We start from the raw sequence: 12,821 nt of genomic DNA on the forward strand, positions 1-12,821 counted from the left end.
TATAAAAAAAAACCCTGGTACCCCTTAAATCAAAACAGCTGTGCAGTGTGCACATAACATTTAATTTTTAAAAATTTAACTTTATATTTTATGCCAAATTTTAAAGCTTATTTTGCCCCCTAATTACGCAACCTTACCCATAAACTATTTTCACTGTATATAATATAAAGTACTGACTTATGAAATAACGTTAAAAGAAATAATAATCGAAAAAAATGATACCACCTCTTATAGAAATATGTTGGGCAAGCGTTAGCGCGATGTAAGAGACGCACGGCGCCATCTAGTATGAATTTTTGGAACTAACTTAATTTGAACAAATTTTTGTATTTTCACCCCTTTACAACCCTTTTTTCTTGTAAAAAAAGTAGCCTATGTCCTTTCTCAGGCTTTAGACTATCTGTATACAAAATTTCATTACAATCTGTTTGGCAGTTTTGGCGTGAAAGCGAGATTTTAAGTTTATCCAGTATAAATGAAAATAAATGTATATAAACTGAATGCAAAATTTTCTTTTAGTATTTTCGGACTCAGTAATGAAAAAGTAGGTACCTCAGCTATAGAATACTTAATTTTGATGATAGACTACGGTACTTACCTGATTTTGGTATTTAGGCAGACGATTTTTATAATGTCGGTGTTATAAAAAATATCATAGGTATACAATATATCCTACTAATATTATAAAGGCGAAAGTTTGGATGTATAGTCCGTCAAGAAAGTGAAGAAATTAAAAAGTGGCAACATCGTAGTGTCATCCCTTTTTTCTTAGAATAGTCGTGTTCATGGAATTAATACCTATAATAATTCCATGTGCCTCATTCACCGTACCCTTGTTTTTTCATAAAACCTACTTATAAGGCAGAGTTTTCGTCAACGCACTCTGACATTGGCGATTCACTAAGGAGCCAAATTTTTAAAAAGAAGAAGAAAATTTTCTCTTAAAAAGTTCCAAGTCGAAACTCGATTGACATTTTGCATTGTAGTTAAAGTTAAATTTACAGTTAAAGTTAGTTAGTGCAACCCAGTCTAAAAAAGTAGTCAGTAAAGTCAACGAGTTAAGTCAGTTGCTTTAGTAAAGTGGTAGACCCTTTTCTAAGGGGGGTATTACATTATCATTTATATTGGATCATTTACATTATCATAGGATCCAATATATAAGATCACTTGATCATATCTGCATATTACATTATCATATTTAATTGATCCTATTTTACGTCATATTATGTGGTTTCAATAGCCAATGGAGAGCGCTAACGCTGACAGGTATTGACATCAGCGTTACTAGATCTCAGAGAATTCGATTTGTCAAAAGACATCGTCATTTTTAATATGACTTGTTTTTTGTTACTTCAGCAAGATTATGCAAGTATATAATTAGAAAAATAATTACAAATACATTATTTGAAACATATTAACGAACAAGAAACTAAAAACTCTTTTTTATATTAAATAACTGGCAACACCTATTTCTATGACCGTATTGGATCCAATCTCTCAGCAAAATAATGTCAAAAATCTATGATCAAGGAAGAAATGAATCATATGTCTATATTACATTATCCAATATCATTGACTCAATGATCTCGGATCCAATATACGGTATATGATTTATTTATTTATTTATTTGGGATAACAACAGCCATCAATTTTACAATGTACAATAGAAGAATACAACAAGTAGGTATATAAGGCCAATAACAGCTATCCACAACTTATTACAATACTTATTACAATTTTACCAAAAGTAAACAGCATAGAAACGGAAATGAAAACATGTTTGACACTTAATGCTAGTTCTTATAATAATATAAAGCCATATATTTTATCTATTATAACTTATAAGTTATAGTATAATATAAATAATAAATATATACATACTTATATAAATGTGTATAATATAATTTGGTGAATAAATGATAAAATAAGTATGATATATGCATATAAGATACAAGTATAATTTTAATAGTAAAAGTAATTAATTAATAATTATATATGAGGATATTGAAAACAATATATAAATTCAGTACAATTTCATTAATTTTAAAACTAACTAACGACTCCAATTATCACACAGGCTTTTTATTTTTCTAACAAGGATAATTTAATTTTTGATTTTAATGATGGTTTTGTTTCTATAAAGGGATCAATATGAGAAAATTTTTTGTTGTATGTTTGTATAACTCTAGTGAGAACACAATTTTTAGCGTAATTAGTATACTGAAATGGGACATAAAATAGAGGAGTTTGACGTGTTCTGCGATGGGGTACGTTAAACAAGACTAGATTTAACAGATAAGGACTATCTATATTACCATTTAATATATCATATAGAAGACACATGTCATATAAGTTACGACGATCATCTAGGCGCATTAGTTTAAAATGACGACACTCTTCAACGTAATTCTATGTGGGTAAAGAAGAGCCAGACTTAAAATTTAGAAAACGAATAAACTTCTTCTGGATGTTTTCAATGCGAGATGCATGGGTGATATAAGAAGGAGATCAAATTTGACATGCATATTCCAGAATGCTTCTAACAAATGCAAAGTACAGAACCTTAATACAATGAATACTTTTGAAGGGTTTGCATGTCCTTTGCACGAAACCCAGCACACGGTATGCTCTGTCTATTATATTGTCATAATGCATAGTTAGAAGCATTCCGGAATCGAAATATACGCCAAGATCTCGAACATTACTAACGCGAGCTATGGTGACGTTATTAAAATTATACGGAAACATTATGGGGTTTTTTCTGCGTGTGAAACTTATGCATTGGCATTTGTGAATGTTAATTGTTATATTGTTGTCTTTGTAATAAATAAATAATTGGTTAAGATCGCGCTGCAAAAGTTCACAGTCCTGTAATGAACCGATGGCAAGGAATTTTTTTTTGTCGTCAGCATAAAATAGATGCATGGCGCTGGTGAGGCACTTGTTAATGTCAAAAATGTAAGCACTGTAAAACAAAGGGCCCAAATGTGATCCCTGCGGGACACCGGAGGGTATTTTTACATAATCCGATCTGAAACCCCCCAGAATAACAGCTTGTGAACGGTTCGTAAGATACGACTTGACCCACCGTAGCAGATCACCATGTATTCCCAGTTTATGGAGCTTGATAAGCAGGAGGCCGTGATCAACTCGATCAAAAGCTTTTTCAAAATCCGTATAAATCACGTCCACCTGCCCACCACGCTCCATATTCTGTAAGACATAGGTAGAAAATATAGACAGGTTTGATAATGTTGACCGTCCCTTCAGAAAGCCGTGTTGAGTACTTGGTATGCCTTTAGATAAAATGTGATATATATTGTCATAAACAAGTTTTTCGAAAACTTTACTGATGGTGCTTAAAATAGAGATAGGCCTATAATTGTCAATAGCTGATTTACTGCCTTTCTTATGAATGGGAATAACGTGAGCTATTTTCCATTTGTCGGGAAAAATACATTCAGACATTGACCTACGCAGCAAAATTGTAATGGGTGTAGCCAGTGAGTCAGCACATACTTTTAAAACAATAGGTATAATGATAATCTAATATCCCCCTAAAACTTTCGATGGAGTTTTATTGCGGCTCTTCACGATGGGCAAGCGTAGGATGGCCGATGGCGCCAGCGCTGGCCGTGGAATGGCGGCGGTGTCGGTTTTTCGGCCGCACATCAAAGGATGATGGCCCAGCGATGGCGGTACGCCTCTACACGTTGGCGATACGACAGTCGGTGCCTCCTTGTGAGTATAGTCATATGACATAGCAATATGACATAGGGACTAATATTGCTATACTGTGGTATAGTATTCGTTGGTCGGTGCCTGACCGCGGGCGAATGAGGACGTCGTAATTCGTATTACAATTTACGAATTTCATTCAAAATGACGAGTACGTGGTCTCATAATGAATGAAACTATATTAATATTGTTACGGTACATGGTATACGGACACGTGGTGCCATCTAGCGACAAACCAGCGAAGCTTACCGAGGGAGCATAGGCAACATAAATCCCCTACTCAATACTAGATGGCATGAGGTGCGCAAGTACGTACTCGAACTTTCTAGAAAGGTCCAATGTTTGTTTACGTGTTTACCGTTTATTTGTTTGCGTGTGTACGTATTTTAATTTAGACCTTATGACTGAGTTCATAAGGTCTAAATTAAATTTGCCAAAACAACTTACCGCACTTATCGTAAGGACGGCAGTTTTATTGTGGTACATGCTCGAGCCTCCTAGAAAGTTCCCACGGTTGTTTACTTGTTTACGTGAATCGGGAACTTTCTGGAATTCGTCTCACCATATAAAAAGCCGCAGGCAGGCCCGGCGAGTCAGTTCGGTTCGAGCGATCATCAAAGCGACTTCAGAGTGACAACAAGTGAGTGAACCAGTGAGTGAACCAGTGAAACCTGCGACTTGGCTACGACCTAGGACAGTGATAGTGCTTAGTGATTGGACCTAGTGATTAGTGTTTGGACTTAGTGCTAAGTGTTGTGACCTAGTGTTTAGTGCAGTGTTAATAAAGTCTTCAAGAGAGTCACCAGGTCTTTCTCTCCAAATCCTTCGAACCCTAGCACGTAACAACTGGTGTCAGAAGTGCGATTTGGAGATGCCATTGACTCCGAGAGAGGACTTCAAGGGGAGTGTTAGGAAAAGGGCGCAGCGAGCTGCTGCCATTAACTCCGAGAGAGGAGTTGCGGAGGCCACACCCACTGTGGACCAAGCTCCGCCCACCGAGGGACAGGCCCCACCCACCTGGCTCCGCCCACTGACCACGCCCACCAGGCTCCGCCCACTTTGGATGAAGCCACGCCCACTGGCTCCGACCACCGGGACACGCCCACTGACCTCGCCCCTCAGGCTCCGCCCACTTTGGGCGTCGCCACGACCACTGGCTCCGCCCACCAGGCCACGCCCACTAGCCCCGCCCACCGAGGTCCGTCTGCTCAACCCCTGCCTACTGGCTCCAGCCACCATGCATCGCCCGTAGATTCTGCGGCCCCTCAAGTGGCTCCTCAATTACAAAGCCTAATTGTGTTAATTCAGGCTCTGCAAGAGTCACAAGACCGCAAGCTCGGCGCTTTGCAAGAGTCACAAGACCGCAAGCTCGGCGCTTTGCAGGAGTCTCAAGAGCAACAAAAGGACCTCCAAGAAAAAGCGCTATTGGCAATAAAGGATGTTAGTGACACGGTGACTAAGCTTCGGAAAGATGTCGACATAATGGAAGAACGCGTTACCGGGCTAGGAGTGGATATGGAAAATGTGAAAACCGGCCTCACAGAATTACAGAAGTGGAAACCACAGGAGTCGCGACGTGTAGTGGAACTTCCGGAGTGGCACACGGGCCAAGAGTAAAAGTACCGCCATACGACGGCACTACTTCTTGGAACGCTTACCGTCAGCAATTCCAGACTGTTGCTTCTGCCAACGGATGGACTGACGAACAATGCCTGACCGCTCTCACTGTCGCGCTCAGAGGGCAAGCCTTGTCGGTCCTGGAAGCACATACAGGAAATGGGTTCAAAGACCTGATGGAGGCCCTTGAATCCAGATACGGGGAGCGACACCTGGAGCACGTGTTTTGTGCCCAACTGCGTGACAGAGTCCAACGCTCAGGAGAAGGATTACAACAATGGGCGTTGGAAATTGAAAAACTCGTCAAGAAGGCACACCCAGGAGCTGACGCCAAGATGGTCGACTCGAATATTGTGCAAGCATTTGTCGACGGAATCAGGGATCTGGAGGTCAGAGCTGCAGTGAGGCTTCGTCACCACACCTCGCTTAAGGAAGCATTGGCGCATGCTTTGGAAGTTGAGACTGTTCGCCGTGACATACGACAGACCCATAAGATCCACGAGGTCTCTCAGGAAGTCAAGGAGGTCAAGGCTCCCATGAAGAAATGTTTGGGAGCCATGTGCTACAAGTGCGGCGAGAGGGGCCATCTCCAGCTCAACTGTCCGCAGAATGAGACCCAGATGGCAAGAATGAAAAGGCTCGAGGAACAAATGGAGGAGCTGAAGAAGCAAGGGGCTTCGTCCCCTGCCCGGGAGCAGGGAAACGAATAAAAGCCAGGACTAAGGGGCGAGTGCTGGCTGACACGGAGGAAGCCCCAATAACGGTTATCTCCCAAGCAAGCAGCGGGAATAGTCTGGTGATTCAGGGGACTATTAACGGGACGGATTGCAAAATGACTCTAGACACAGGAGCCTCTAGAACAATAGTGAACCCAAATTTGATAAAAGCCGCAAGGAGGCACAAGAGGAGAATTAACAGTCGGCTTCTTACCGCCTTCGGTCAGCCAATACCCGTCGTGGGAGAAATGTCAGTTACGATGAATGTGGGGGAATCCTCATACCCTCATGACGTTATCGTGGCTGAGATTATGGATGATTGCATCTTGGGTTTGGATTTCATGAAGAAGCACAACTGCAGAATTAATGTCGCCGACGGAGTGTTCAAGTGTGGCGAAGAAGAAATTTTCATCCTTGGAGGTGCTTGCGGGAAAGTTGAATGTGTAAAGAAAGTCATAATACCTGGACGAGCGGAAGCTAGAGTGCTGGTGAAACTACCGCCAGCTGGAAAGAAGAAGTTAAATAGATGCGTGTTGATCGAAGACACACCTACCAAGACATCTGCGCAAAAACTGATGACGGCGAGAACCCTTGTTAGTGGAAGCAGTAACGCTGTGGTCAAGGTTTTGAATCTTGCTGATCGCGAGATCTGCTTGAACAAAGGTGACGTCATTGGAAAGTGCGAGAAAGTTGTCTGGATAAGAAAGTGTAGTTCGATCACAGGCTCAGACTCAGCAAACACCAGCAACTATGGAATAGTGACTGAGCTACTTGATGACTGCAAGAGTAATCTGACTTATTCGCAGGGCATGAAAGCTAAGAAGTTTTTACAACGCCACGTGAATATCTTCTCAAGTCAGGAAGGTGACCTTGGAAGAACGTCGATGGTTCAGCACAGGATAGATACCGGAAGCGAGAACCCAATTCGTCAACGAGCAAGACGGATACGAGTACCCATTGCAAAGGAAAAAGAAGTTGAAGGCCTTTTTGGAGGACATGAGAAGGCATAAGATTATTGAACCGTCTGCAAGTCCGTGGTGCTCACCGGTTGTATTTTATTATGAAGAAGAAAGATGACAGCACAAGATTTTGTGTAGACTACAGACGTCTCAATGATGTCACCAAGAAGGACAGTTATCCATTACCTCGAATTGACGACACTCTGGATACCTTGAGTGGCATGAAATGGTTCTCGACCCTGGACCTGAAATCTGGATACTGGCAGGTGGAAATTCATCCAAAAGACAAAGAGAAGACAGCTTTCTCCACCGGTAAAAGTTTATGGCAGTTTAACGTCATGCCCTTTGGATTATGCAACGCACCTGCCACATTTGAGCGACTCATGGAGTGTGTACTGGCAGGCTTAGTTGGAGAGGCTTGCTTAGTCTACTTGGACGACGTCATCATTGTTGGCCGCGATTTCGAAGACCATTTGCGAAACTTAGAACGAGTTTTCACCAAAATAGAGGGAGCCACTTTAAAGTTGAACCCGAAAAAGTGTCGTTTATTCAGGAGTAAGGTCAATTATCTCGGCCATTTTATCTCCAGTGATGGAATTCAGACGGACCCGGAGAAACTGGAAGCAGTTCAAAATTGGCCAACCCCTAAGAACAAAACCGAAGTGCGGGCATTTCTCGGCCTATGCTCCTACTACAGACGTTTTGTTAAGGGATTCTCAGAGATAGCCAAGCCATTACATCGGCTGACAGAAGATAAACGACAGTTTATTTGGAACGAGACTTCTGAAGATTCTTTTCAAGAACTGAAGAAACATCTGTGTGAAACACCAATCCTGGGGTATTCACAATCTGAAGGTCAGGTTATAGTCGACACGGACGCAAGCAACACGGCCATTGGAGGGGTGTTATCTCAAAAACAGGGTGAAAGAGAAGTTGTAATTGCATATTTCAGCAAATCTTTATCTAAGCCAGAGAGAAACTACTGTGTGACAAGAAGAGAACTCTTGGCTGTCGTAAAGACGCTACAACATTTCAGCAAGTATCTCATCGGCAGACAGTTTTTACTGCGAACTGATCACGCAGCGTTGAAGTGGCTAGGTGTCAAGAGGACGTTAACAAAAGTGCGAGAACGATTCTACTGGTTGCATTGTCGAGACGATGTACAGGATCGGTGCCGCAAATGCACTACTTGCGCTGCAGTGAAGGGACCACAGACCAGGATCCGTGGGAACCTGCGGTTGTATAACGTTGGGGCACCGTGGGAACGAATTGCAGTTGACGTAGCTGGGCCATTTCCCGTGAAGGAATCGGTAAACAAGTATTTTATGGTCGTCATGGATTACTTCACCAAATGGCCTGAAGTGTTCGCCATACCAAACCAAGAAGCTACAACAGTCGCTTCTAAGTTAGTCGAAGAAGTGATATCTCGGTTTGGTGTGCCTCTGGAAATCTATTCTGACCAGGGCAGGAATTTCGAATCGCAGGTCTTCCAGGAAGTGTGCAGAATTTTGGGAATGCATAAGACGAGGGCCACAGCGTACCATCCACAGTCTGTTGGAATAGTTGAGAGATTTAACCAGACCCTTGAGAGGCATTTGGCGAAATTGGTAGATGACAAACAAAAGGATTGGGACAAGTACATACCACTCTTCCTTCTGTCATACCGTACCGCCGAGCATGAGAGCATAAAAGCTACCCCGGCGGTACTGTCAATAACGGTAGAGAACTACGAGTACCAGTAGACCTACGAGTACCAGTTTATACGTGGGAGAGCCATGCTTCGGCACGAATGGGCCGGCTCGACCGGATAAATACCACGTTCTCACAGAAAACCGGCGTGAAACAGCGCTTGCGCTGTGTTTCGCCGAATGAGTGAGTTTATCGGAGGCCCAATCCCCTACCCTATTCCCTTTCCTACCCTCCCCTATTCCCTTCCCTTTCCTACCCTCCCCTATTACCCTATTCCCTCTTAAAAGGCCGGCAACGCAAATGCAGCTCTTCTGATGCTGCGAGTGTCCATGGGCGACGGAAGTTGCTTTCCATCAGGTGACCCGTTTGCTCGTTTGCCCCCTTATTTCATTAAAAAAAAGAGTAAATAAATTAAGAGAGAGTCTCTCTCGCAAACTATTCAGATTAGAAAAAAATGATATTAGATACCTCAATATGATTTTTGAAGACCTATACATAGATACACCACACGCATATGTTAGACGAAAAAAAAATTTTTTGTTTCAGTTGTACCTATCCCCCCTAAAATTTTTGGTAATTTTTCCATTTTTGTATCAAAATCTTAATGCGGTTTACAGACTACATCTACTTACCAAGTTTTAATAGTATAGCTCTTATAGTTTCGGAGAAAAGTGGCTGTGACACACGGACGGACAGACAGACAGACAGACAGACAGACAGACAGACAGACATAACGAATCTATAAGAGTTCCGTTTTCTGCCATTTGGCTACGGAACCCTAAAAACAATAATCCATTTTCAATTTAGTCGACAGTCGTGTTCGTTTCGTTTTTCAATGCACATTGCGCATGTGCAAAGTTAAAAATAAGTGTCAGTGTGAGTGTCATGTTCTAAAACAGATTTTAGAACATGACATTCACACTGACACTGACATTTAAAAAATGAAACGAGCACTTTTTCTCTCACGTAGGTACTATTAAATAGATAGACAGATAGGTAATACAAAAACACAACGTCACTCTTTCGTATTCCCAGCAAAACCTGTCAAGTGTCAGCTGTTATAATACCTTCATCATAGATAAAGTACCTAAAAGGCCGTATACACGATCGGTTCCAACCACCAACAGAGGTCACCTTGGTTGGGTCAACAAAGTTGAATCTCTATCTACACGTAAATCAACTCGTCTGTCTTGGCTAGGCTGTGGAAAAGTGAACAATGGGATCACTACCTATCTAAACCTCAAAAGACCGCAATAGTGCTGGCTTGTATATGCGATGAAAAAAAACGTAAAAAAAAGACGGTTGTAGATGAAACTGTGGTTAAAAGAAAGAAAAACTTCGAGCCACTTAATCATTTTAAAAATATGGGGAATTTTAGAATGGACGAAAATTCTTTCAACGAATTATTAGAAATGATACGACCCTTAATTACAAAACAAGTTATAAGACCTGTGTCTTGTTTTGTAATAATTGATGCGAAAAGCTGTGTCTGTGGAAGAACGTTTAATAGCAACGTTAGGATTTTTGGCTACTGGCGCTACACACCACATGCAACGCATCCGACGATCAATGTGCGACTGAGCGCCAACAAGCGTCTACACGGTTGCGTTTCAACTCAATGTTCTCTATTTGACATTGGTCGTGAGAGATGCGCTCACTACCAAGGTTATTGAAGGTTATTTGGTTGGTCAACCAAAAACAAGCGTCTACACGGTTGATTTTTGTTCCAACCCTACCAAGGTGACCTCTGTTGGTGATTGGAACCGATCGTGTATACGGCCTTTAATAGTACCTCAATGACCTTCACATCTTATTTAAAAAAATATAAATTATTATTTGAATACCTACGTAAAGCTTCAGCTGTTATCTGTACGGTACAGGCTACGTTCTTATTTTGAAGAATAATAATTAGTGTGCATATTTTAATTAAGTATACCATAAATCAATGCGTTTTCCCTACGAATAATAAATAGTTTTTATTATTCGTAGGATTTTTCCCAGTTTTTATCTGCTAATTTAGAATAGAACTCGTCAGCCCCTTTAATTTATGAAGAATCATGTTCGCACTCCGTAAACTTCGTGGCTGTCCTATTCAAGCCGAACCAACGAATACTATACTCACAAGGAGAGCCGAACACAAGTTTGTCACAGCAAGCATTTCCCGGTAAGATGTGTAATTATTTAGTTAATCTCGCTACTTTACTCATTTGCACTTTTATAGATTGACATACTTAATACTATGTGTTTATTTAAGGTTTATTTCGGGGAAACAATGCTACGATTTCGTAGTAATCGGAGGTGGTATAGTGGGATCTGCTTCGGCACGAGAACTTATGATGAGACATCCAAACTTAAAGATCGCCCTCATAGAAAAGGAGAATGATTTTGCTAAACATCAGAGTGGCAATAACAGTGGAGTTATTCATGCCGGTATTTACTACAAGCCTGGTTCATTGAAAGCAAAATTGTGTGTTAAAGGTCTCGAGTTATCATACAAATATTTTGACTCAAAGGGAATCAAGTATTCGAAATGTGGGAAATTGATTGTTGCTACAGACAGAAACGAACTATCACGTCTTCTGGATCTATATGAGCGTGGTATCAAAAATGGAGTTAAAGATATAAGAATGCTAGATAGTAGGGAACTAAGGGAAGTGGAACCTCATTGTAAAGGCATACAGGCACTGTGGTCCCCTCATACTGGCATCGTGGACTGGGGGGAGGTGACCAGGTCTTATGTTCGCGATTTCGAAGATTGTGGTGGTGAAACTTACCTCAATTTTCATGTCAATAAATTTGTAAATGGCCCCAATGCCGATTACCCAGTTATAATAACAGATAATAAAGAAAATGAGGTGTATGCTAAATATGTACTTACATGCTGTGGCCTCCACTCGGACACAGTTGCAGTTATGACGGGATGCCCCGAGGAGCCAAAGATCATACCATTTAGAGGTGAATATTTATACTTGAAATCTGACAAGAGCCATTTGACAAAGACAAACATTTATCCTGTTCCGGACCCGAGGTTTCCATTTCTGGGAGTTCATTTGACCCCAAGAATTGATGGCAGAGTTATCGTAGGTCCAAATGCAATATTGGCGTTCTGTAAAGAGGGCTACAGGTATGTTAGTATACTAGAGCAACGATTCACACTAGTTACATCTATGAAAAGTAATATTTATAGAGGTAATTAAACCATGGTTACAGGTGGGGTGATGTAAATACAAAGGAGCTGAAGGATATATTAACTTTCAATGGATTTAGAAAGATGGCCCTTAAGTATGCAGGGTTCGGATTAAAGGAAATGGGGAGGTCTGTCATAATGCCCTTACAAGTTCTGCAAGTACAGCGATATATACAAGACATCACAATAAATGATGTAGAAAGAGGGCCTGCGGGGGTTCGAGCGCAAGCCATGGGAAAAGACGGTACATCACAAAATTATTACAAACCAAGATTGCTAATAGATTTTTTTTAATTTTAATACTTACTGTATCAAGTATCAAGAGTATCGAGTCACGTATACTCTACATATTGCATAGTAAACCTCATTATCTAACATAATAAATTGCTAATGAAACATTTTTGAATGAATCCCAGGCACTCTGATAGAAGACTTCGTGTTCGACTCGCAGGCTGGGTCGGGCGCCATCGGCAGCCGCGTGCTGCACTGTCGTAACGCCCCTTCCCCCGGCGCCACCTCCTCCCTCGCCATCGCCCAGATGATCGCCGACAAAATAAAACACCAATTTCAGCTTTAAGTAAGATTCGTTATAACTTATATAATATTATTACCATTATAAGGCTTCCATGTAATTAAAAATAATAATACTGTCATTATTTTCGATAATACTATGAGATTCTAAAATGTTGGCAATCAATAAAATTATTTCAATCTGAGTGTTGAGACAATAATATTATGTTATAATTATAACATTGTGATATCAAAGCATAAAGAACTGAATATTAAGTATTTATTTTGTGATAAATTGATAGCCTCATAGGCCATAGCAACAAGCTGGTTGTTGGTTTGGTTGGCCATTATAAACACTTATCTGCATAATATTTTGATTTCATGAAATATTATATTTTTGTACTC

General features: G+C 40.9%; 1 protein-coding gene across 2 annotated transcripts; it reads left to right on the forward strand.

The window, feature by feature from the left end:
* The first annotated feature begins 10,661 nt into the window (after positions 1 to 10,661).
* Positions 10,662 to 12,821, forward strand: LOC121739593 (L-2-hydroxyglutarate dehydrogenase, mitochondrial). Of its 2 annotated transcripts, XM_042132087.1 has the most exons (5): positions 10,662 to 10,813; positions 10,847 to 10,883; positions 10,974 to 11,843; positions 11,930 to 12,150; positions 12,323 to 12,821. In XM_042132087.1, the coding sequence occupies exons 1-5, from the start codon at positions 10,777 to 10,779 to the stop codon at positions 12,481 to 12,483; spliced, it is 1,326 nt and encodes a 441-aa protein (XP_041988021.1). In that variant the 5' UTR covers positions 10,662 to 10,776; the 3' UTR covers positions 12,484 to 12,821. The 2 variants fall into 2 exon arrangements, with proteins under 2 accessions (XP_041988021.1, XP_041988019.1); XM_042132085.1 differs by having other exon boundaries at positions 10,662 to 10,883.

Source organism: Aricia agestis, chromosome 2 (genome assembly GCF_905147365.1).
Source record: "Aricia agestis chromosome 2, ilAriAges1.1, whole genome shotgun sequence".
NCBI lineage: Eukaryota > Metazoa > Arthropoda > Insecta > Lepidoptera > Lycaenidae > Aricia > Aricia agestis.

Bases quoted from the DNA above. Each gene is read 5' to 3' on its own strand.
- LOC121739593 (XM_042132085.1), top strand. From the start codon at position 10,777: ATGTTCGCACTCCGTAAACTTCGTGGCTGTCCTATTCAAGCCGAACCA. The intron at 10,884-10,973 runs GTAAGATGTGTA...TGTTTATTTAAG, and splicing joins GTCACAGCAAGCATTTCCCG to GTTTATTTCGGGGAAACAAT. The intron at 11,844-11,929 runs GTATGTTAGTAT...CCATGGTTACAG, and splicing joins TTCTGTAAAGAGGGCTACAG to GTGGGGTGATGTAAATACAA.